The sequence below is a fragment of the Vombatus ursinus genome, unplaced genomic scaffold (genome assembly GCF_900497805.2).
Source record: "Vombatus ursinus unplaced genomic scaffold, bare-nosed wombat genome assembly UNPS02014818.1, whole genome shotgun sequence".
Classification (NCBI taxonomy): domain Eukaryota; kingdom Metazoa; phylum Chordata; class Mammalia; order Diprotodontia; family Vombatidae; genus Vombatus; species Vombatus ursinus.
In genome coordinates, this window is record NW_020954596.1 from 3,340,044 (window position 1) to 3,365,458 (window position 25,415).

The 25,415-nt window shown below is 51.0% G+C and overlaps 1 protein-coding gene across 5 annotated transcripts in view; it reads right to left on the reverse strand.

Annotated features, from left to right (window-relative positions):
• Positions 1-2,304: 2,304 nt before the first annotated feature.
• The window catches only part of DCTN1 (dynactin subunit 1), a 40,738-nt gene continuing 17,627 nt past the window's right edge, over positions 2,305-25,415 (reverse strand). For 4 of the 5 annotated variants that reach the window (XM_027836154.1, XM_027836153.1, XM_027836152.1 and 1 more), the window contains exons 5-28: positions 14,818-15,021; positions 14,149-14,346; positions 13,826-14,030; positions 13,619-13,697; positions 13,361-13,520; positions 12,810-12,914; positions 12,333-12,524; positions 12,093-12,209; positions 11,680-11,832; positions 11,342-11,502; positions 10,897-11,065; positions 8,214-8,282; positions 7,929-7,991; positions 7,566-7,715; positions 7,250-7,411; positions 6,971-7,102; positions 6,601-6,726; positions 6,290-6,432; positions 5,991-6,157; positions 4,634-4,767; positions 4,253-4,445; positions 3,987-4,066; positions 3,540-3,629; positions 2,305-3,420 (exon numbers count right to left, since the gene is read on the reverse strand). In XM_027836154.1, the coding sequence (XP_027691955.1) occupies positions 3,283-3,420; positions 3,540-3,629; positions 3,987-4,066; positions 4,253-4,445; positions 4,634-4,767; positions 5,991-6,157; positions 6,290-6,432; positions 6,601-6,726; positions 6,971-7,102; positions 7,250-7,411; positions 7,566-7,715; positions 7,929-7,991; positions 8,214-8,282; positions 10,897-11,065; positions 11,342-11,502; positions 11,680-11,832; positions 12,093-12,209; positions 12,333-12,524; positions 12,810-12,914; positions 13,361-13,520; positions 13,619-13,697; positions 13,826-14,030; positions 14,149-14,346; positions 14,818-15,021 (3,390 nt within the window). In that variant the 3' untranslated portion in view covers positions 2,305-3,282. Of the gene's footprint in view, positions 3,421-3,539; positions 3,630-3,986; positions 4,067-4,252; positions 4,446-4,633; positions 4,768-4,926; positions 4,998-5,990; positions 6,158-6,289; positions 6,433-6,600; positions 6,727-6,970; positions 7,103-7,249; positions 7,412-7,565; positions 7,716-7,928; positions 7,992-8,213; positions 8,283-10,896; positions 11,066-11,341; positions 11,503-11,679; positions 11,833-12,092; positions 12,210-12,332; positions 12,525-12,809; positions 12,915-13,360; positions 13,521-13,618; positions 13,698-13,825; positions 14,031-14,148; positions 14,347-14,817; positions 15,022-25,415 lie in introns of those variants that run through there. The other variant, XM_027836156.1, reaches the window with a different exon arrangement.

The window sequence follows — 25,415 nt, forward strand, 5'->3', positions numbered from 1 at the left end:
CACACAAAGCCCTCCAGCGTCTGGCTCCAACCTCTCTTTGCAGGCTGATTAGACATGACTTCTAATATACTTTATGCTTCATACGCAGTAGCCTGGTTGATGTGCCCCAATCATGACGTCCCACCTCCTACTCCCCTAAGTTTACACAGGCTCTCCCCTCTGCCCAAAAGGCTCTGCCTTCTCACTTCTGCCTCTTAGGACCCCTAGCACCTTTCAGGGCTCAACACAAGAGAGACCTTTCCTGGTTCCCCCAACTGTTACTGGCATTCCCAACCATCACTTATTTTGTATATTTCCTGTATTTGCTTATCTGTATGTTGTAGTCCCATAAGACAATATAACCTCCATTAGGGTAGGAACTGTCTCACATTTGTATTCCTATCTCCAGTGCCTGACACACATAGGTGCTTAATAAATGCTTGTTGATGGAAGCACAGGGGGCATATGCTCCCCAGAGGTATTCACCAGCATCCTGGAAGATGTCCTCAGCAAAGTTCTGAATGGAAGAGGGACTTACTATAGCTAGCGAGGTTCTCTGGAAGTTTAGGTTTAAAGATGGCATCGTCTCAATGACATCATCCTATCAACGTTAGTGGTTATCTGGTAGAGTGGATAGAATGCTCATTGAAGAACAAGAATTCAAATCCCACTTCTGGCAATTACTAGCTGTGGGACCTTGGGAAAGTCACAAACTTTCTAAGTCTCAGTTGGCTCATCCATAAAATGGAGGTAACACCACCTACAATGTTACTGAGAGAACCAAAAGATGATGAATATAAAATACTTCACAATATTCAGTGCTAAGTAAATGTCATATAGTTTTAAGGCATTTATGAGACAGTGGACAGACCACTGGGCCTGGAGTCAAGACCTGAATTCAAATCCTACCTCAGAAACCTAACAGTTGTGTGACCTTGGACAGTCACTTAAGCTGTTTACCTCAGTTTCCACATCTGTAAAATGGGTATAATAGCACCTACTTCACAGGGTCATTGTGAGGATCAAATGAGATAATACAAAGCACTTGGCAAACATTAAAATGCTATATAATTTCTAGCTATCATTACTGACTCTACAAGATCCAGTTACTTAAATCAGCCATTGGAAAATCAAGTGGATGAAGAATGAAGCATTCCCAGTCATTGTGAAGAAAGGGCCCGCCATGAAGACCAATTGCCACCAATGGGCAGATAAGCCCCAAAGTGAGTGGCAGCCCCCTGATCCTGCTTGCAGACCATCCCCCAAAGCCATCATCTGTGCTATGAAGCAACCCTTGGGCAACTTGCCATCTGTTCTCGTGGGTGCAGTAGGCTCAACTCCTCACAAGCCACAACTAACACTCAGAAAATAAAGTCCTCACCACCAAATGCTTTGGCATCACAAACAGATTATTTTACCAGCAGAAATGACATTATGAAAGAAAAAGCATGACCACCCACTTTGCTTCTGCACTTCAAGCACCAGGGTCCCTTTCCATCTGACTCGCAGCTAAAATCTGTGTGTGATCTCCCCCACCAGAATGTGAGATCTTAAGAACAAAGACTCTTGCTTTTTCTACGTGGGCCCCCAGTGCTTTGTGCTCAACAAATGCTTTTTCCATTCATTCGCTGCCCATATCATGGCATGCAGATCCATAGGTAGCCCTTGGAGTCAGTCCATCAGAACATATGTGGAGGGTCCCAAAAATGTCTTGGTGCAACATTAAGAAGGCTTAAAACTGCACCACATAAATACACATGTATATACCTATACATGCACACACACACACCCGTTTGTGAGATATGTTTATGCACACATACGTACATACACATTTCCAAGTGTGCCCAAGTATAGCCATGTGCACATACATGTTCATACACATGTGTATATATACTTATATCGTGCATGCGTTCATACAATATTTGTGTGTATGCATACACACACATCTTGGACAGGTATGACAGACAGGCAGTGACCTGGGACTAAAGTGAACAAGAGGAGGTGAGCAGGCTACATAATGAGCAGAAAACGATATAATGCTCTCAGTAATCCCAGGCTGATTCCTGCCACTTCAGCCCATCTTCATGTTAACACCCATGTTTTCCCACTGATTTGCATGGCTAGAAATCATACATCACCACAGTCTCTCAAGAATCAAAACCATGAGAGAAGCAAAGAATGACAAGCTGCATGGGTGTGTGTGTGTGTGTGTGTTGTACAGGTATCAAACTGCTCCGAACTACCCAGTCCCACCAGAACCAGATTAAAACATAATTGGGAAATGTTCAACAAAATAAATAAAAATAAAATACAACGTGGATAATGTTAATTTGTGGGGGTAACACACCCGACCTGCTTCTATTTGAGTCTGACACAAGCAGTATAAAGCCACTGTCGAGACTGTTGTCTACAAAGGAATAGGGATCCAGGGGATGGCCTTCAGCACCTTGGATAGGTCATATGGGGAGATTTTATTCTTGCTGCCTAGAGTAGGAATGTAGGGAGAAGAAAGCATGGACAGTTCTGTTGGCTGGAGTGGAGGGAATGAGCATAAGGTTGGTATCCAAATAAAATAGAGCTTCTCACCCTCCCACTACCTACAGGGCCCTGGGTTGGTCTGAGGACCGCTTCGCCCTCCGCAAATACGAATGACCTACCACCCCACCATGTTATGTCTTCGGTCATTCTTTGAATGCTCAGCCTAATGCACAAGGCACCTAATGAATGTGATGCTAAAAATGCAGGGGTTGGCCACAACAATCTCTAAAGAGCCTTCTCAGCTCTAACGGCTACCATCCACTGGGCACACCTGGTCATGAATGTGGACGCTCAAGTAGACGGCCTCCCCTTCTCTCCTGTCTCAGACCCTTGGCTGCCAGAAGGAAAGAGTGAAAGCTGCTGCCCTCTGAGGCACTGTGGGGGACTTGCTTGGTCCCAGTGTCTGCACACAGCCATCCCTTTGGCTCCCACCCCTGCCTTCTACCACCAACACCATGCATATAGTGCTGAGGAAGAAGCTGCTTTATTGAGGGGATGATGCCCGATGCTGGGGCTGAGCACTCCTCCCCTGGGCCAAGCCAACCCCACTCCTTCCCCCTACTACCCCCAAAGGAGGGAGCAGCTAAGGCCAGGGGCTGGGGGAGCCACAAGTAGGGGATGGGAGAGGGCTAGCGTTATGGCTTTACACAAGTAGTGATATTCTCATCTGGGACATGTCTGTGGGAAGGTGAGATGACACAGCAGCAGGCAGAACCCTCAGGGTGTCAAGGAAACACGAAAAGGAGTACAGAGAGGCAGAGGGAGCTAGGAGATGAGGCGGCCGTGGAGCCGGTGCAGCTGTTCGTGGGTCAGCACCAGCCGGTGTCGCTGCCCAAGGCCAGCGGAGCAGGGGAAGGTCACTTTGCCCACATATACAGTGTCTTCTCGTTTCTCTTCCTTGGCCTGGGAGGGAAGGAAAGAAGACAATGTGCCCAGTCAGGGACAGGCAGGCATACTGAGGTGCTGGAGGATCCTCACGCTCCCTCTCTCCCCCCAATCTCTGTGCCCTACTTCACCCTTACCCTAAGGAAGGCAGATGAGGGGAAAGTGGCAAAGTCAGTGGGGACGGTGGCTCCTGGGCGCTGAGACACAGTCTCCTTCATCACCTCATCCTGTGGGCAAGAAACGGGGACCACAGATTACGGGGGACAGAAACAAGAAGCCACCAGCTTACAAGCCTTCCCTCTCACGGACAGCTCAAGTCTTATCTTTTCTGAGGCTTCCCTTTACCCAGGGCTGGGGGGAAAGGGGCCTAGGTTCTCCTTACTTTCTTGTCTGTTCTGATCGTACATTGACTCATGCCTCCTCAGCCAGACTTGAGTGCTTCTTGAAGGCAGTGCCAAGGCCAGTCCCAAGGTCTAAGCACCCAGGAAGTGGGGACCTTGGTATTGGCAGAAATAATCTGGCTCAGGGATCGCCAAAAGTACTGTTGAGACATGGGGAGCAGGGCGTTGGGAGGGTGCTCTAACCTGCAGTTTGTCGATGGTGTCACTCAGGGATTGGAGCTGGGCAAGCTGCTCCAGAAGCTGGGCCCCAGGGCTCTTTGCAGCTGGAAGGGGAGAAAGAAGCTGGTGAGACCCACAGACCGGGTGAGGGTGGGAGAAGAGAGAAGAGATGTAGGGCACAGAGAAGCACTAGGGTAGAAGGATGGCCCCCAAGCAAGACTTCTTTCAGTGCAGGGGGGTGCTTGAGTACCCTAGACCCAGGGAACAAAATGGGAAGGCTGAGTTCTTACCAGGGCTAGCCCTTGTGATATCTATCACCCGTGTGCATGTGCTGAGCTGATGAAGCGTGTCCAGCAGCTGGCTAGTTTTCCGATACAAAGTTCCACCTGCTAGTTCGCTATCTGGGCCTTCCCGGACTCTGGGTGTGAGCTTGGCCACATGCAGGGGAGGCAGAGCTGCCAGTGCTGCCTTCATCTGGGCTCCCTGGGACCAGGAAGAGAAGAGAGATGAGATGAGGGGAGGGGGCAGGGAAGGAAGCTGCTCCTATCAGCCCAAACCAGCCCAGAGGGGCCTTTCTCCCTCAGATCACATCCTCCCCTCCCATTCTCCATCAGCCAGTCCAGGGCTAGGCTCCTACTCCTTGCCCCATCTAGTTCCTCCTGGTCCCATACCTTAAGGGTGCTGTTCTCATGCTGGAGCTGGGAGATGTGCAGCCTCATGGCTGAAATCTGCTGGAGCAGCAGCGGGGAGTCCTTCACCGGCCCAGGGCCTGGGACATTTGCCAGAGGCTGCCCTGCAGCCCCTCCTGTGGGGAGAGACACCGGGAGAGCCCTCACAAGTGCACAAGGATCTCAGGGCTCACCCCCTGCTCAGTCCCCAGCCTTTCAGTTCCCCCATCTTCACTGCCCCAAGCCCACGCCCACTAACACTGACCACTGCCCTACCAGCCCCGAATCCCCAAAGAGAGGGAAGTCAGGCACTACCCCCCGACCCCCATCAGCATCCAGGTAAGGTCTATACCTCGCTGCTGTTCTTCTGTGGCCAGGCCAGCCCATGGGGAAGGGGAGAGAGGAAAGAAGAGACACACATGTGACAGGGCGTCTGTGTTTCAAGGTGCAAGGAAAGGAGCAGGGGCCTGAATCCACAGTCCTCAGGTGCAGGTTTATGCCCTAGCTTATGTACCACAGTCTTTGAGTTGCCCTTATGTTCCCATAACTAAGGAGGCCTCCACGCTCTCCCCAGGGTTTCCTGGTAAAGGGGCCCTGTTCCCCATAGAAGGCCCTTGGGCTTTGGCTTCCACATATATTCCTCTATATTTTAAGGAGGTAATGACAAGGTGACTTGGAAATCTTCTCTTCCCCTCCCCAACCTGTTCCCCTCCACATACAGCTGCCCAGGCTGGGGAGGACCAAGAGGGAAGGGGAGGCCTAGCTTTAGCATAACAAGGCCTCTGCAGATGGATCCAGGGCACTGAGAGAACCACAGGGAGGGTCAAGAGTTTGGATAGGTAGGATAACAACGGCCCTAAGGGGAGCTGGTGGCAAGCTAAGGAACTGGACAGCAGGAATGGGGATGCTCAGGAGGGGAAACAGGGTGGGGGGGCCCAGATCAGCTCAGCCTGCCTGGACAGGCACCAAGAGCAGGCAGGCCCTTTGTTCAGGGCAAGGAGAAGAAAGACAGGATAGACAGCAGGATAGCCGAATGTCCAAAACCTGAAGCACCCTCGCTCCAGCATGGTTTAATGCAGGGAGATGGATTCAGAACCAGGGGACCTGTATTCAAATCCTGCCTCTACTCCTCACTCCCTGCATAACTGCCGTTCCCCCTCTGGGCCTCACTTGCCTCATCTGAGTAATGGCGGGGTGGACTAGCTGGCTTGCAAGATTCCTTCAAGTTCTAACTCAACGCACATCAGAGAAAGCCCAGAACGTGCTGGAATCTGTGGGAGAGGTAGGGCCACCTCCCTGCTCCTCCTTCCATGGTCCAAGCCCCTAGGACCTCCGCCCCAGCCTCCTGCCCACTGCTCACCACCAGTGATGCCAGAGACGAGGGTGGCGATGCCCGAGGGGGGCGCTCCTCGCAGCCCCTCGATCGTCCTTTTGGACTGGCTGCTCAGGCGCTGCTTCAGTTCCAGTTTCTCAGCCTCCAGCTGGTCAATGTCTGCCTGGAGGGTGTCCATCGTCTCCTCAAACTCTCTGTGAGACACACACGGAGCCCATGGCACCCCAGCAGGTGCCCAGGGCGCGGCATGCCAGCCCCCCCGGAGACCCCAAGGAGGGAGGCGTGCATGTGCGTGGAGAAGCCCAAAGGCGGGGGGGCCAACGTACTTCTCCTTCTTCCGCAGCAGGGCCTGAGTTTCCTCCAGGCGACTCTGCACCTTTTCGATCCTCTCGTCCGCGTCCTTGGCCGCGCTGTCCAGCTTCTTCTCCAGGAGACTCAGGCGCACGTTGGCCTCGCTCAGCTCTTCTCCCTGGAGGCCACAGGGTCAGCTCGGCTGTCCCCTCCCTCCCTGAACCCCCAGTGCTTGTGTCCAAAACCCAGCACAGACGGTGCCCGTGGAGGCCTGCGCTCCCAAGACACCTGACTGTACCGCCTTCCCTCACCCAGGCCTCGACCAGGCCCCGGCTGCTGGGCCCACCTTGATCTTCAGGGACTTCTTCAGTTCCTTAATGACAGTCTCCCGGTCCTCCAGCTTGAGCCCCAGCCCCTCAGCATCAGTGATCTCTGCACGAAGGGCAGCAGCCCGAAGTTCGGAGGGAGGAGGCTACGGGGAAGAGGGTGGGGTGAGGATCCCCAGGGCCACAGCACTGTTCCCCAGCCATCACTGGGACCTCTCCCCTTCCACCTGCTGCTGTGCTTTCTACCCCTCCTTCCAGCCCCTAGGAAGACGGAGGCAATGGCCATTCCCTCACCACCAACCAGTGGGGACTTCAGCCTCTTCCTGCCCCAGCCTTGCCCAGGGCCGCCCTGGGTGCTCCTCACACCCCACCAGGCCCCTCTTGGCCTACCCTGCTGGGGGGCCTCTCTGCATCATATTCTCCCTCCTGCATAGCTGTGGCCAGCTTGTTCATGGTGGCAATGAGGATGCTGCAGGACTGTCGAAGGCACTCATAGGGGCTGCTTGATGGAGACCCATAGATCTGTCGGGAGCCCGGAGCCATTTTGTCAGACCCTTTTTGGGCGCCATCACCAGCTCCCCTCACCCAGCTCTTCTCCTCCCTCCTTCCCCAACCTCCTCATTTCACAACCACAACTCCTGACACCTAGCCCAGGCAGTCCATTTCTACCTGCTCCCCTGCCTTGAAGGCCAACTCTTCCAGGGTGCCAGAGGGCAGACCCTCGTTCTCAGCCAGGGGAGCGATGAGCTGTGCAGCTGCAGCAGCGACCTCCTGTAGCACTGCCACCACCCACGTCAGATGCTTTCGACAATCCAGAAGGGTATCTGACACCTGGAGCAAAGTAGGGTGGAGAAGGGGGAGCAGGTCAGGGAGGTCCTGTCCCACTCGACCTCCCAGCCCCACCACAATGCCAGCAGCAGCAGGTGTCACATCCCTTTGTTATCTCTGCCTCCCTGCATCCCAGCACACCTCCACCTGCCCAGACCTGAGGCCCAAAACCAAGAGCAGCCGGGATCCCAGGTGCATCTGTCCCCGGCATCCGTCTGCGGATCTTCTTGCAGAACTGTCGGATGTCACTGCAGGATGTTTCCAGGTCCCGGAGCAGAAGGGACAAGTCTGAGGCCTGCTGCCCACCCTGGATGCAGAGAGGATATAAAGTCAGCACTAACAGGGGAGAAGGAATCCATTAAACAATAAGAAAGGAGGGGGAAGTGAAGAAGGGAGGAGGGCTTGATGAGGGGTGAGGGAGGAGTACAGAAGGGAAAGCCAAGTTGAGGGGAGGGAAAGGGCAGGAGTGAGTCTGAACATGGGGAATGCAGGAAAGAGGAGCCCAGGGTCTACAACTCACCTGCAGAAAGGCATGAAGCCTCCCCACCTCCACAGCCATGCAGTCCAGTGCACTCTGGGTGAACTGTGAAGATACCAGATGCAGCCCATGAGTGCACAGACTACTCTTCCTTTCTGTCCCCCCAGGGTTACTGTCAGCCTCACAGGCTCCCCAGCTCTCACCTCCAGCTGTGCTGGCCACAGGGAGGGGGAGGGGGGAATGTCTGCAGAGGGGGCTCCTTTCGGAGGAGGCTGCTTCAGTCCCTTCCCGCCCTCTCTCTGACCAGCACCTGCTTGAGGCCCTCACCTTGATGTGGTCAGCCAGCTGCACAGTGCAGTCCTCAGGCTGCTCAGTCAGATGGATGCTATACAGGTGCTAAGGAAGAACATCAGACAAGCTCAGCACTGGGGTCAGGCTTCCGCTTATTATCCTTTTTCGTCCCATCACCCAAGACCCAGTGAAAATGACCCTGGCTCCCTCTTATCTCCAGCTCTTGTGTAAATTATGGAACAAGGTGGGAGAGAGAGAGAAAGGAAATAAATTATTAAGCACCCACTATGTGCCAGGCACTATGCTAAGAGCTTTACAAATATTATGTCATCTTATCTTCATAACCACCCTGGAAGTTAGGCGCTACTATTATTCCCATTTTACAGCTGAGGAAACTGAGGCAGATAGAGGTTAAGTGACTAGTCCATGATCACACATTCTATTAAGTGTCTGAGGTGGGATTTGGACTTGGGACTTCCTGACTCTGGGCCCAGTGCTCTATCCACTGTGCCACCTGGCTGCAGTGTGGACACTTACTCCTCAGGCTGGAATTCTATTAAGCCCTCCCTCCCTCTCCAGCTTCGTCTCAATGCTTTCCTGTAGGAACCTTTCTGCAGACTGTTGTAATAGAGGTTAGATTGTGGCAAGGGCCTGCAGAGCAAGCAGAAGCAGTGGAGGAGTCAAGAAGGGAGAGTCATTTCGAAGTGCAGCAGGCTTCCTGGAGGAAGAGAATATGTCCCAGCAATGAGGGGGGCCTGCATGAATTCAGAGAAGACAGCCAAAGATGAGGCTCCCTTCCCACAAAGCGCTGGACCCCCCCATCCTGCTAACAAGATGCCTTAGAAGAGAGGAGTCTCCTGGGGCCTGCTGACGATGCTCTCTCCCCTAAGAACTGACTGAGGCCTCCACAGAGCCCTCTTTTTCCATTAGAGCCACAATGCTGTGGGACCTCAAAGTCTTCCAGAAGAGAAAGACAGTGAAACCACAGAAGAGGCCATCTGCTTTAGGAAGCAGAAGACTGCGTGCTTTATGTCCCATGGGACCTTGGGCAGGTCCCTGACACTATCTGGTTCCCGCAGGACTATTATGAGGACCAGATGACAGCTGTGCAAAACCATCTGCCAGTCATCATGAAAACAAGCAGCTCAGACCCTGAGGCGTCACCTTACACTGTCCAGATGGATAAAGATGACAAAGATGAGAGAAGTCTGAAGGGGATGGGGAAAGAGAGGCACACGACTGTATTGTTGTGCTAGGACCATTCTGGAAAGCAGTTTGAAATGACACAAATGAAGTGGCTACAATGTCCACAGAGTATCCACTGCAAGGATTATACTCTGAAGAAATCACTGACAGGAAGAAAGGCTCCACATCCACCAAAATATCAATAGCAGCATTTTTTGTGTCAGCAAAGAACTGGGAACAAAGCAGATGTCCGTGGACCGGGAAAAAGGCTAAACAAATGGTGGAACATGAATGCAATGGAGTATGACTATACTGTAGGAAAGAGAGCATGATGGACACAGAAGCGTGAAGAGGCAGACACGAGAACAGCAGACACAAGAACAACAACAGTGGACGTGCAAAGAGCGACCATCACACCATCAAACCGGGCGTTCTGACATTACAAAGAACGGACTTGACTCTGAAGAAGAGATAGAAAAAGCACTTCCTTCCACTCCTTTGCAGAGATTATGGTCCCCCATTGTGGTAAACTGCACAGAATGTCAATTTTTCTAATGTACAAATTGGCCTTCTCAATTTTTTTCTCTTCCTCTTTTTTAAAAAATTAATTATTATAAGGGATAGCTCTCTAGGAGGAAGAAGAGTGAGAGATATAGAGAGAAACTAAACAATATAAAAACAGAATACATCAGTATCTTTTTGAGAAAACAAGCTATTTTTCAGTCAGCAATACCCGCTGGTACTTCTGACTTTTTCAGATTTCTGGGCCCTGAGCTCTCCATCCCATATTTATTTTGACATCCATGCTAACTAGCTAGTAACTAGTATGACCTTGGTCAATTCACTTCCCTACTCTGGGCCTCAGTTTCTTCATCTGTAAAATGGTTGGAGATGACCTCTAAGGGCCTATCTCTTGACACTCTGTAGTTCTATGAGCCATCCTCTCTAACCAGGCCAGTTTCCTCCCCCCTCTCTCTCCTGGACATACAGCAATGTACCTGCTCACCTCCACACCTGTGCTCTCCCTACCAATTCCCTACCTCTTCCCTATCAATTCAAAAGGAGAGTGGGGGAGAGGGAGTCATGGGAAACTCTCCCTTTCAGTCTCATCGCAAGGGACATCACCTCCTACCCCCAGGTCCCGAGGGTATAGTCTGCCCCTAGGAGAAGCTATTCAAATGCTGCCCCTTCATCTCACCCCACTGCTCCCCGACCTGCCTAAAGCCTCATTCTCACATCTCCTCTCCACACCGCTGCCACCACCTTAATATGGGCTCCCCTTTGCTCCCTGCCTAGATTCTTACAACAACCCTCCTAATGGATCTTCTAAGACCCTTCTGTCCTTCAATGCATTCTCCACTTGCTGACAACGTTATTTCCTGAGACACAAACTGAAGTCATACCTCTCCTCTGTTAAAGAGATATCATGAGGGCTGACTCATGGCCATTAGGACCAAGGGAGCTGCAGCCATCAGCTGGATCTTGATGCCATCCCAACCATGTATTCCGTCCCTCCTTGGGCTGTTCACCATACCTGGTAGTATTTGATGGCCTTGGTGAGGGGCTCCACATTGACCGTCTCATCCAGCTGGTCCTTGTGCAGCAGCTCAATGAGGAAGTCCAAGGAACGCTCATGGGCACTCATCTCGGGGTACAGACTACCAACCTTCTTGTAGACATCCACACTGCACTGAGCCAGGGCACTGTGGAAAAGAGCAGGACCAGCAGTAAGACCACAGTCACACGAGAGAGGCCCAGGGCATTCAATCTCCTGGTGAGCTCTTAGTCACAAGAAACTAGTGTTGGAGTTGCAGAGGGTGAGGGGCAGCACGTGCAACTGGGGCTCCTAACGAAGGGTACTGCAGTCACCAGTTGAGATGAAGGGTAGAGCACTCCACTTAAGTTTACACTGCAGTTTTTGCTGATACAGGAGAGAGGGAGACAGGTAGCCAGTGCCTAGTGGCGTAGGGGTTACTCACTGCTCATATCGATGGAGTGTGGCCTGCAGGAGGCTCAGTGAGTACACCAGGCCAGCAGCAAAGCTGAGCTGCTCCCCAGGAGCCCCTCGAAGCCCTGGTCGCCCCGCACAGTTCTCAGTCAGATCAAACTTCTCCTGGGCCTGCTTTCTGATTAGCTCTGCCTGTCAGAGAAGTACAAGGGATGTGAGGCTCAGCACCAAGGGCACTCCCTGGGCTCAGGGTCGAGGCACAAACAAAGAAGGTTCCCAGGGTTCTGGTTCGGGGCACCCAAAGCACAAAGGCAGGAGCAGAACTTGGGTGTGCATGTGAGAGTATGAAGGATGTGTGCCAGGGCCTACCTTACAAACAAGGCGAGGGATGAGCAGCAGAACAAGGACACAGTCATGATCTCCACCAGGCCTCAGGAAGCTGTCTGGCATGAAGGCCGTAAGCAAGGATACATGCCTATTGGCCTGGGCCACTTCCATTTGCCTCAGCTCCATCTCAATGGCCTAGAGGGCGACAGCACCACCAAGCAAGGGTTTAGGAACCCATAAGCCTTCCCGTGCCAGGGCCTACCCTAACCCCAAGTCCATCCAAAACAGCCATGTGTCACCCCTAGGTCCCAGGGGCCAAGGCTACTCTGAATACAAAGTACACAAAATACAGTCAAATTCCTCTAGTTGCCAACCCCAGGCCAGCCCTTGGTCCTCATGGCCCCACAGCGCGCCATCAACAGTAAGCATCCTTCACCCCCAGCTCCAACACAAACCTTAGCATGGGCCTTGGTCTCAGCAAACTTAATCTTGAAGTCAAAGGTCTCAGGGGGCGGCTGCTGCTGCCTCTCCACCGAAGCCTCTTGTTGATTAGTCAGCTCCCGATTCACATCCTGGGGGAGCAGGGACAGACTGAACAAGGAGTGATCAGGGGGCTCCGGGAGAAACAGAAGGAACCTGGTGGTTCCCATAGTACCCTCAGGTGTGTGGGCGTGTGTGGGGACAGCGGGAGCTACCTGCAGATGGGCCGTCAGCTGTCGGTATTTCTTTATAGTCTGCTGGTAGTCAGCCACCGTCTCCTGAGCAGCCTCTACACGCTTCTGGGCCTCTCTCACACGGGCGCCTGCCATGTCCAGCTGCTCCCGAAGCTCAAGCTCAGTCTCCCGGGCATTCTCCTGCAGCTCATCATTCATCTCATTGATAGCTTCCTGTGCGACAGAGGCAGTGTGGAGCAATAAGGGTCATGGGCCAGAGATGGTCTTGGGGGATTCCCTCCCAGATGTCCCCCTTCACGGTTTGGGGTCAGCAGGGAATCAAGGACGAGCTCCTTAAAGTCACCCTCAGTGATCAGTGGGCAAGGTCGGAGCAGGAGGCTTCCTTTTCACCAGCTCCTTCGGCAGTGTCCAGATGGAGATGGGAACAGGAAGCTGAAACCGAGGAAAGGCCCCAAGCTTCCCTCAGAGGTTGGGGGCTGGGCAGAGCAGAAGTCTCACCAAGTCTCCCACAGTCTCCCGCAGCTCCCGAACTTTCTCCTCCAGGTTCAGGTTCCTGTCTGTCAGCGTCTCCACCATCTCTTCTGCTCCCAGGGCTGCATCTACCTGTAAGCGTTGTAGGGGGAGTTACAGACACTTCTGTAATCGCACGTGTCCAGGTTTGCTCTTCTCTGGCCATCTGGATTCTCCTCCCCCCAGCCCCCCCGCCCCAAGTGCCTGCCCCTGTGTGCTGTCCACTACAAGCGCTCCATTCACCTGATTTCAGCACCCATTTGTCAAGTCCCTCCTATGTGAAGGGTCCTGTGCTCGAGCTGGGCACCAAACACAGAAACAACAAAAAAAGCCCGTAGGACTGAAATGAGGGCTCAGAGCGGAGTGCTGGTGCTGGTGCACCCAAAGCATCATGGTGCTGTGGAAAGATCACTGGATCGAGGGCCACGTACTCTCTGTGTGACCGTGGGTAAGTTCCTGAACCTTCCGCCTCACTGGACAAGTGAGGACCCTCTTCTAGCCCTCAATCTGAGCCCTTTTCGGCCCGGCTGCCCCCACACCTGCTCCTTGAGCTCATCGATGGTGCGCTCGGCCTGGCCCAGCTCCTCCTGAAGGCGCTCACGCTGCTGCCTCAGGGCCTCCAGCTCCACGTTCTTCTTCTCCATGAGCTTCTGCAGTTTGACATGCTCTTGCTTCTCTGAGGCAGAGAGGTCCCGCATTCTGGGGGGGGAGGGGGCATTACACAAAGCATCAGAAGCAAGGGCACCCAAAGATGTGGCAGGGGGGAGAGAGAGACCAGAGTAACACAGCAGGCCTACCTCACCAAGGCGTCCTTCAGCCGGGCATTCTGCTCCTCCAGCTGCTTGAGCTGGTAACTGGACGCGGCCCCGTCAGAGCCTGAGGGAGAACAGAGGCCACTCACTGCCCGCCCCAGCCGGCATCGCCGCCCCCCTCCTACCTTCCCTGCCTCCGGCCCGCGGCTCCGCTTTTCAGAACCCCGCCTCCTGGGGAGGCGCCCCCTTTACCCTTCTCTTCGATTTCCGCCTTGAGGATCTCCAGGTCGGTGGTGAGCTCCTCCACGCGCTCCTTCAGAGCCTCCACCTCCTGCTGCAAGGACTCCGCGCGCTCCTCAGCCATCTCCTTGTCCAGAGTGGCCATCTCTATGGCATCGGCGGTGTCAGCCATCTCCTCCATGTAGCGTTCTTTTGCCTCCAGGGCGTCTTTTGCTTCCTGGGAAGCAGACGGGGTGCTGCGCCAGGTCGGAGGTGCCCGGCACGCTCCGGCCCAGGCCCCGGCTCCCTCTGCTCCCGAGCCCGCCCGTCCCTCCGTGCCATCGTCCTGCCCTCACCTTCCGGGCCTCTTTGAGCTTTCGCTGCAGCTCTGCCTGCTGCTCCTGCATCTTGCTCTTCCATTCTTGCACCTGCTCCAGCTGGATCTTGTGCTTCTCAAGTTCTTTCAGCTTCACCTTGTCCTCTGCACGCTTCAGCCTCAGGGTCTCCAGCTTCTCCTCCAGGTCGCATACCTGCGCCCGCAGCCCTTCCTCTTCCTGGGAAGAAGCCCCAGGCTCCCGTCATTGGGGGTGCCCCCTCCACCCAGCGCTCTGGCCTGGAGGGGGAGGGACGGGATGCCAGGTGTGTAGCAAACCCCTTTTCGGGGAAGGAGCGCAGACTCGCAGTCTCTCCTCTTGACAGGAGATCCCCAGGGGAATCAGAGATGGCAGGAGGTGTCATGTACCCCCCTCAGCGGGAGGGAAGAGGGTCCTATACGGTCCCAACCTCCTGAGACGAGGAATGGGCTCCTTGTTCTCCTTTTCTCACATACAAACATCTGGGAAGGAAACCGCCACAGGGTTGAGGGCTACCAACATGCTGAGGTGGAGGAGGGGAACTACAAGCCAACAGTAGCAGGAAATCGCTGGATCCAAGGTCACCTAAAGCCAGCTCTGGGCTTCTACAGGACCTGGAGAAACTCCTGGCTCCCTCCGTAGAACAGTTTCCTCCTGTGCATCAGGCCTTACCTTGGAGGGCGAAGGCAATGGGGGAGCTGCCCCAGGGGAGGTGAGCGAGGGCGTGGGGATGATGGGGGCTGCCAAGGGTGTCTGCGCTGGGGTGCTGGGTTCACTGCTGCTCATCTCCCCAGTGGAGGCTGAGGCAGAGGCTGAACCTGAGGGGCCTGCTGGGCCACCAGCCCCTGATGCCCCTGAGCTGGTAGGACGGGCAGGCTGCGTTGGTGTGGAAGGAAAGAGAAAAAGAGACATAGGTCATCAGGTCAAAGAGAAATCCACTGTAAAGTTTACAGAGAGAAAGGCAGTCTCACTCAGAAGTCTGGGAGACAGAATAAAAAGGGAAAAAAGGAAGGAGCTGGAATAGGGTAAGGAAAAGAAGTATGACAGTTCGACTTAAGACCCTGAGAGCTGTCCCACAGGGGTCCCACAATCTTCCCCCACCCACACCAGCTCTGACAGAGGCCGCTGGCAGCTGGGGAGCAATGATGGCTCACTCAGCTGATGCCCTCTTCCTTAAAGGGCAGGATCAAAATCAAGCCCAAGTCTCAGCCCTTCTTCTACCTTTAGCCAAGCTTTCCTGACCATGTTCAAACTCTTAGCTTGTCTCCTAAAAGGGGGGGGGGGGCGCAGCGGCAGAAGGACAAGGCCCTCACTGTTGTCTTAGTAATTAGTGTGGGGGTCGGTGGTTTGATTTTAGAGCCTCCTGGCTGAGGTCAGAGCACAGGGATGAACTGTAGACCTCTGAGGCACTCAGGGGCTTGGCCTGCTTTCACTGGCTAGATACTCAGCTATTATGATAATAGCTCACATATCTGTAGCACTTCAAGATTTCTTCACATCATCCTTATGAGGTAGGTAGTATAGGTATTAAATAGACCCCATTTTACAGATAGAGGAACTGAGGCCTAGAGAGGCTGGGATTAGTCCTAGTGGCTAGGACTTGAAAATGGGCCTTCTGATTCTAAGTCCTTGGCTATCTAATTTAACCTAGTACATCCTTCCTTTCTCCCCCATGAAGACCAATGAAGTGCGCCAGGCATCATCTCATCTAGTCACAAACTTCTTCTTCCCCCAAAACTTAAAAGTACGTGCTAGAACAATTTCTCAGCCTCTCTAGCTGAGATCAGTAAAGGCCTCACCCCATCTTGGAGTATTAGGGTCCCCCCCCTTCCTAGGCTCAATGCTCCTCCCGCCACACAAGAAACACTCCAATGGGGAGGAAGAAGGCTGTCCTGGCAGAGGCACAGCTGATGGGTATATGTAATTTTTCCTTTCAGGGCAAACTTTATCTTCCATAGAGATGGACTTTTGACTCCTCCGTTAGCCCTTGGGTCTAATATATAATCTTTTCTCTTAAGCCAACTCACATCACAGTCAATCAGACAGACAGATAGACAGACAGACACAATACATGCTGAGTCATAAGGATATTCAATGAGTCACAAACATAAGCGGACATAGCCACACACGCACACAGTCACCCACAGAGACAAAACTGAAGCATCTGAGTATTGGAAGGGACCTCAAAGATCCTCTAGTCCAACCCATACCTGAATATTACTACCTCCTGATAAATGGTCACTCAGCCTCCATCCAAAAAACTCTAGTGATAGGAGAACTCATTCCCTCCCAAGGCAGCCATTCCACTTTCAGGCAGAGGGTGAGCAGTAAACTGAAGTCTGCCTCTCTGAAAACTGTCACCCATTACTCTAAGTCCTGCCCTGATGCCAAAACGAAGTCTAATCCCTCTTCCACAATGGTCTGTTGGATCAGAAAGGTCTTGACAGAAGAAGGCTAACAGGAAGCTAAAATCCAGCTCTGGATGAGTGCGAGTCACCAAGGCCAAATGAACTACATCTTGGAATACTGTAAAAACTGGCCCATGTATGTGCTGATCAATGACCTCTGAAAGTCCTGAAAAACAGCAGAGGAGCTGCAGTCCTAGAAAAGAACAAATGTCTCAATTTTCAAAAAGGAGAAGAGAATAGAGACTGCTATCTACAGGCTGTGAACTTGGTTCCAATTTCTAGCAAAATTCTACTTCTTCTGAAATGAATGGTTATTAATGTATAGAGAAAGGAGCATGGTCACGTCTATAGGGGCACACCAGATTAATCCCACCTCCTTTTTTGACAGGGCTACTAGACTGATAGATCATGAGCATGATGTAGCTATATAGTTTGCCTATCAATTTATCAACAACCGTTTATTATACACCTATGTGTGAGGCACTGTGATGAATGCTGGAGATACAAAAGCAAAAACAAAACAGTCCCTACCTGCAGGAGTGAACCTTCTACCAGGGGAGGCATGTTCATATTTAAGTATATATTAAACTTACATAAAATGAAGGGGAGGGAGGACATTAGCGTCTGAGGGAAGGAATGGAGATCAGAAACAGCTTCAAGGTGGTGCTTGAGCTGACTTCTGAAGGAAACCAGGGACACTAAGAGGCAGAGATGGGAGGAGTAAGATCATGCCAGGCAAGGGGGACAGCCAGTACAAAGAAAGGCACAGGGACCCAGATTTCAGTAAAACAGTGACAAACTCTTTTCTGCAGTTCTTGGCCAAATAGAGAAAAAGAGGCTTGATGACACGTCAATTAGCTGGACTGAGATCTAATTGACTAACTGGATTCAAAGTGCAATCATTAACGTTGTCATATCACCTTGGAAGGACTTCTTCAACAGTATGTCCCGGAGATCTATGCTTGGTCCTAACTAATTAATGACTTACATAAAAACACAGATGGCATTCTTATCTAATTAGTAAATGACACAAAGCTGGAAGGGATAGCTAAAACTCTGAGTGATAGATTCAGGATCCAAAAAGATCTCAACATTGGCCTGAATCTAGTAACTTAAAATTTAAAGAAATAAATATAAAGTCTGATACTTGGATTCAAAAAATAAACTTTACTAGTACAAGATTAGAAGGCATCATTAAATAACAATTCATCTAAAAAAGATCTAGGGGTTCTGGTGGACCACAAGATCAACATGAGTCGACAGCACAATGTGGCGGCCAAAAAAGTTAATGAAATCTTTGGCAGTATTAAGAAAGCTGTGACCAGAACTAGGAAGATCACAAATACTTGAAATATTACATTTAATCCTGGCCTCCACATTTTAGGAAGGAGAATGATAAAAGCTTAAGATTATCCAGTAGTGGTGAAAGACCTCTGAGTCTATGACATATGGGGATCAGTTGAAGGAATGGGGCATGCTTAGGTGGGACATGGTAGACATCTTCAAGGATCTGAAGAGCTGGAATGTAGAAAGATGATGCTTGTTCTTCATGGCCCTAGAGGGCAGTATTATAAGCAATGAATGCAAGTTGCAAAAAGGCAGATTTAGGAGGGATATAAGAAAAATTCCTTAACATTTCAGAGCTATCTCCAAGTGGAATGGGCCACCTCAAAAGGTAGTGGGCTCCCTCTCACTGGTGGTCCTCAAGCAAGAAATGGATGACCACTTGTTAGGTACATTGTAGAAGGGATTATTTAGGGACAGTGGGAATGGGGAGTTTCTAAGGTCTCTTCTAGCTCTGAGATTATCGGGTTCTGTAAAATACTTGAAGATGAGAAACATGTCTTCTCCAAAGTTTTCACTTTGCTCCAATCTCAGAGAAGAGACGGGCCTGCTCTTTGTCAAGCTCGACCATAATATTCATGCCCTTGATCTCATCCCTTCCTGTATCCTTCAGGAGCCTGCCTCTTCAAACATATGCCCATGCTCTAGTTTTCACTATTTTATCTACTGGCTCTTTTTCTGCTGACTACCAATGTACCCAGCTCTCCCATATCCCCTATCCTTAAGAAACCTTCACTTGACCCTACTTAAGCTATTATCTTACAGCCTTCATTTCATAACCAAACTGACAGAAAAGCATGTCTACATTTGTTACCTCCCCTTTTCCACCTCCCATACAGTTTTTAAATCCCTTGTCATTTATTTTTCAATCCCAATGGAGTCTGGCCAGAAGAGAGGACAGCAGAGTCATCAATTGTAACTCCTCTCCAAGGTCACCAATGATCTCTTTGTTGCTAAACTCAATGACCTATTCTCAGTCCTCATTCTTCTTGATCGCTCTGTGTGTTCTGATGCTCTTGACCACTCTTTGCTTCCTGGATAATCTCTGCTAGTTCTCCCACCAGTCTTACCACTCCTTGGCCTCCTCTGCAAGATTATCATCAACGTCCTGACTCCTCTGGAGGGTGTAGTTCAGTGCTCTGTCCTGATCCTTCTCTTCAATTTCCATACTCTCTCCATGCCTTCATCAGCTTCCACAGTTCATTTCTAAATAGCTGATTCCCAAATCTCATTATCAAGCCCTTATCTCTTTTTTGAACTCATCTACATCACCAAATGCCTGCTAGATATCATCACCTTGAAGTAAAAGCATCTCAAACTTTACTCATCTAAAACAGAAGTTGTGACCCATCTTCCTCTTCAGAACTTCCTATTTCTGTGAACACCACTACCCTTCTAGTCACCTAGGTTCGAAACCTAAGAGTCATCCTACACTCTTCATTCTCCCTAACCTTATATCCAATTAGTTATCAAGTCATGTGGATTCTACCTCCACAACATCTCTCATACCGGTCCCCTTCTCTGTTCACAGGACCACCATCCTAGTTTATGCCCCCAGCATCTCTGGCTTGGGCCATCTTAGCAGGCTCCTAGTTGTCCTCCCTGCATCTATCCCCTCCCTGCTCCAAGATATCCTCCATATAGCTGCCAAACTGGTATTTCTAAAGGATAGGTCTGAACACGTTACTCCCCAACTTAAACTAGACCAAAAGGTTCTAAAACCTCTATTATCAAAAAGCTTCACTGGCTCCCTGTTGCCTCTAAATGAAATGCAAATTCCTCTGCTGGACATTGAAAGTCTTTCACAATCTGTCACCACACTACCTAAGCTAATTACATTTAACCCTTTTATACACTGTTCTAGCCAAACTGGCCTACCTGTGTACATGATGCTCTCTCTCCCACTTCCATGCCTTTACATGGGCTGTCTGTCCCTCATGCTTAGAGGTACATGTTCCTCCTCACCCCACCACTTGAAACCCAGATCAAGTGCAAGCCACATCTACCTTGCCTGATCTCCGCAGGTGACCCTCCCAACCCAAGACTGCAAGACTGATCTGAATTTATTTTGTATTTGCTTGTTAGTACATGTTTTATTTCAAGAGAATATAATGGAGAGTTTTGGGGTTTGTTTGTTTTGGGTTTTGTATCCCCAATATGTAACACAGTGCCTGGCACACAGTAGGGGATTAAACATATATTTGACTAAATATCCTCAATTATGTCAACCAATCAGCATATGTCATGGTCTCCAGTCCCCTCACCATCCTAGTCTCCCTCTTCTGGACAAGCTCTAGCTTATCAACATGTTTCCTAAAATGTGACACCTCAAAGTGAACACAGTAATCCAAATGGAGTCTGGCCAGAAAAGAGGACAGCAGAGCCATCAAATGTCCCTCATTCTGGATATTAAGCAAGGAGTCTAAGATCAAGTTGGGCTTTTTGGCTACCATACCAGTTCTGGTTCATAGTGCCCTTGGAGTCCAGCAAAACTGTCCAATCTGTTTCAGGTCATCTAGCCAGGCCTCCCTCATCCTGCCCTTGTGAAGTCAATCTCCTGAACTCCACTACAGGGCTTTCATCTACACCTATCAAATTTAGCCATATTAGATTCAGGTCTTTCAGATCTGGGTTGGGCGCTGGGTTCCCTGGTGCCATTTTCCTAGTACTCAAATAGTGATCAATTATTGTGAACAGGAGCCCAACTAGCTCAGGCAAGGGCTACTTGCTTTGTGCCAGGCAGGGAGAAGAGAAGGACAGGAAGAAGCCACAGGGCATCCCATTCACCTAGGAAGGGAGCCTCAAAACCAGTGGCACACCAGGGTAGGGGAGGCAAATAGGGGATTCCTTCCTTCCTGTATATGAATCACTAAACACAAAAACACACATAGTCACTGACACCAGCACTGGGCCACACATAGATATTTGAGCTTTGCCACAGAGACACAAGTCACATGATGATATCTATACAGATATACGAGAGATGCTGTCACACATGGACCAATAGGCTGGGTCATGGACTATCACACACAAGCATGCACTACAGGAATGTAGGGTAAGTCATAAGTACACATAGAGAGCCCATCCCTATCTTTTGAGGACAGCATCAGGAAGGAGAGCCAACCCTCCCTCCCCTCCCCACAAGAACTTCTCAAGGCCCAAGAGACACATACCCCTAGTCACACAGAGAGACACACAGGGAAATAGAGACACATGACTGTACATGAGGACAGCTATCTCTCCACTCCTGATAGCCTGTAAAGGCTTCTTAAAACAGCCACGTCCTTTTCCCTTTCTTGTCTAGACCAGGCGTTCCTAAGCTGGGATCCATGAATTTGTCTGTCTGAATATATTTTGACAACTTCAACTTCCTTTGTAATCCTATGTATTTTATTGTATGGGTTTAAAAGCATTCCTCTGATAGCTGCTTCAGCAGGCTGCCAAAGGAGTCCATGACACAAACAAGGTAAAAAAGCACCCTGGCTGCCCATCCCAAAGACTCCTCTTCCAGAAGTATGCCCCAATTAATTCTAGGTCCTGAATGAGCGATCACTGTTTCCTCTACAACTCTGAATGTCAGTTATCTCAGAAATAGATTTATATTTTGTCAGAATTTAAAGAAATCTTAGAGATCATTTTTCCAACATCATTTTACAGATAAGGAAACTGAGGCTCAGTTTTGGTGGGCAACATACCTATTAAATGTCCTCAGTTGTTGTTGCAAGTGCCTTATCTCCTAATCACATGCTATTATGGGTATAAACATATGTGCAGGTAGAGCATAAATGCATGCATACACAATGTCTGTCCATACGTACATGTACACACACACACACACACACACACACACACGGACCCCAGAAGAGCCCTCTTGTTCTCTCTCACCTTGGGCCGGCGGGTGGTAGTCTGGCCAGGAAACAGGAGGCAGAGCCAGAGGAGAAGAGATATTCAGGAGAGCAAGAGACAGGAGCAGAGACAGACAGCGGCAGGAACAGTGAAGAGAGTGGAGAGGAAACAGGGACAGGGCCTCTGTTAGATGACCAACTCCCCTCTCCCTGCTCCTCCCCCAAGGAATACCGCCTTCCCCCTCGGTCCCCAGATGTGTTCCAAGTCCTCCCCTCTCCCAACACGGCAGACCAAGGAGCCCCAGCTCTGGCCAGCTGGTTTTCTCTAAAGGACCCGGTTTCCTCAGTAACCTCATCCAGCCACAGGGGAACAGAGGCAGCAGGTGGTGAAGGAGGCCTCAGAGGCCAACCAGGTCCCCGAAGACCTAGCTATCTGTACTTGCCCTCAGTAATGGAGACCAACTCCTCTCTGACTCTAGCCACAGATCTTGGAGCCTACCAGTGTCCTTCTCTTCCTTTTGCCAAGCTACAGGGGTCAGGGGCCGGAGAGGCCCTCTAGAAATTAGGTCTGCTGAGGTACGGCCCTGGGATATTTGTCTCAGGGTCTCTAGTGACTAGAGCAGAACAACCTGCCCCCTCAAGGTCCCATCAAACCCCCCCCAACACAGAGGGCTCAGGTATCAAGACCATAAATATTAAATTAGCCAGAAGCCCTGAGCTCAGCAAGGTGGCCTCAACTGCAGAATTTAGGAGGGAGGGGGAAACAGATGGGGAAAGAAGGAGAAGGTAAAGAGAAAACGGAGTATATGTAAAGGGGCTCTTCCCCTAAACCAAACCCAATCATTAGAAATGGAAGATTAAATATTAAACCCAAATCTCACCAGGAGGGTGGCATATGACAATTCTATTTCCAAATTCTTTCTTTCCGTAAGTGTCTCTACTCTCCCCCCACCCCAGATTAGACCCCAGCTAGAAGCCTGTTCCTAAGGGCCTCTAGAGCCAAAGAAGCACTTCTTTCTGACTATCCCCCAATTTCTACAATTCAGGGTCACAGAGGATGAACAAGAACCTCATCTCCCTCGTCAAGCAAGGCAGCACCCCCACTAAAATTGGCAACTGGAAGAAAGAAGGAAGCCCCTAAAGCCAATTATAACATCCAGGGTAAGAATCTAACCCAAGCAAGCTCCTATAGAAGGCCTAAAGCAGTCCCCTACCTAGGCTCCCCCATCACAGGCAACTTTCTTAAAGCAAACAGCAATAGCAACAGCAACAGCAGCCCCTAGACTGATGCCCAGCCCCATACACTCATGAAGGACAACAACCCCCAGGACACACAGATTCACAAAGCCCAATGAAAGCCAAAGCCAGCTGAAAATGGAGGTGACAGGTGATGCCCAATCCCCCCCCTTTCTCCCCAAAAACCTCCCCTCCCCATGGCAGGCTGACGGAGCCAGTAACTTGCAGCAGCGGTGGTGGTGGTGGCGGCGAGCGGCGGCAGCAGCAGCAACAGCAGTAGCAGCAGCAGCAGCAATGCCGACCCCTAGGTAACCACAGTACCCAAGGCCAGGGCCAGTGGGAGAGGGAGTGAGTACCTTTCGGGTGGTCGGTGCCTGTCTCATCATTGCAGAAAACCAAAGACAGAGACACAGAAACAGACAGAGGGATTGAGGAATCAGGGGTAGGAAGAGGGAGCGAGGAAAGATGGCCGGAGAAAGGACAGAGAGATGGTGGGAGGATGGAGAATGGGGGGGTGGGGGGGAGTGAGAGAGGCAGGCCGGGCAGAAGGGGACCAGCGGAAAGAGGAGGTTAGCGCATCAAATTCCAACAATGCAGCCTCATCTTCCCAGCCCCAGTTGCTGTGCAGCCTCCAAATAGCTACAAACTCTAGGGCTCCATGGCCCCAAGGCCCACCCCCACCCCCACCCTGTCCTTTTGCAGCTCTGTGCAGAGATCAGGAGTAGAGCCTGGCCCAGCTCTCCATCCTAGGTAAATCCAGATCCCACGATCTCAGCTTCTGACCAGCTGCACCCAGCCCTGGATTCCAGCTCCTCGTGATGTCATCGGACCCGCCCTCCAAGACTCGGGTGGGGGTGGGGGAGGGAGATGGCTCCTCAGTCACCTAGCAACACCCAGTACTCCCGAGGCTCCTCCCTCTGGACCGCCCATCCCTACAAGATCATAACCCTCAGGATTCAGTCACAGATGGAGGACAAGAGCTGGGAAGGAGTCTTTCCCTTAGGGGCTGGAGGGCCAGGGCTCTTAGGATAGAAGAGGCTACAGAAGGAGACTGACATGCCTCCATCACAGTTATCTCCATCTGCCACTTACACATTCCAGTCTTCCCTCTTCTTTGTGTGTCTGTCTCTATCTCATTACAGTCTTATCTTCACTGTGTATCATGTGTCTCTTGGTCTCTGTCTGTCCTCCTCGACCCCTCCCCATCTCTGTCTCTGTCACACACACTCACACACACACACACAGTTTCCCCTCCTGTGTCACACATACAAAGTCTCCCTCTACATCTGTCTCTGTCATTATATACATAGTCTCCCCTTCTGTGAATCACAAACACATACCATCCTCTCCCTCTGTGTGTGTCTCTCACAATCTTCCCTCCTGTTTTTTAGCGTCACCCCTCTTGCACTCCCATGTCCATGCACACATTCTTCCCTCCTTTGTTTGTGGTGCACACAGAGCCTCGGTTTTTCTCACATATACACAGCGTTTCCCACCACTTTCCCTGCCCCACCCAGGAACAGTGTCCTCCCCTCCTCCTCTTTGTGTCTCTCTTTCATACACAAACATATACATTCAAAGCCCCCCTCCCTTCAGGGTCCCAAGAACACTAGTTCCTATGATACACAATTAATTAAGGAGATTAAAATTCCCCCATCCACAAAGAGATCACTTCCTCCCACCCTTCACCCAACTAGGACAGGCACAAAGGACATCCTGCAAAAACAGCAAACTTAATTAATCTCCATGATAATGTCCTCCATGGGTAACTCCCATCCTTTTACCCAGGGCTTTGAGGGGCTTAAGAAGAAATTTTGGCAGAAGAGGCACCCCACCATGCTTCCAATCGCTCCCATTGAATCCCCCTGGCCTGAAGCAGGGAAAGGGACCCTCATTTTCCTCAGAAGCCCTAGGCTACTTCTAGAGAGAAGCCACCTCCTTTCCCCAGGTTTGGGGAAGACAAACGAGAGGTGTTGTTCCCCTTCTTTGCTCAGTTCAAGGTCCCTGCAGTGAGATGGAATAGAGCCCAGCTGGGATAAAGTCACAGAGGAGAGAAGTTGCAATTGCAGATCCCTAAACCAGGAATCCAGCACACTGTATACCATGACCACCCTTCAAAGCAAGCCCCTTCCCCCCAGCAAGTAGTTCCAAGGGCTCAAAGCAAGACCCTCATGCAGCATTAGTGTGTCCCAAGGTGATCAGGCAAGGAAATCACAACACAGCACACATGGGACTTACGGACAAGCGCATGCAGGCCAAAAGCAGACAGGGCAAAGGACCAAAGTAGGCCTTGGGGAGGTGAAGGCTGGGCCAAGAGACTGGAAAGCAAAAGGATTACATTTCCCAAAGATTCCTAGCTCAGCACAGCCCCAGTGACTATTAATGGTAGACATGACTAGGACTATGTCTTCTATGAGACAGACACCAGGGAAATGGC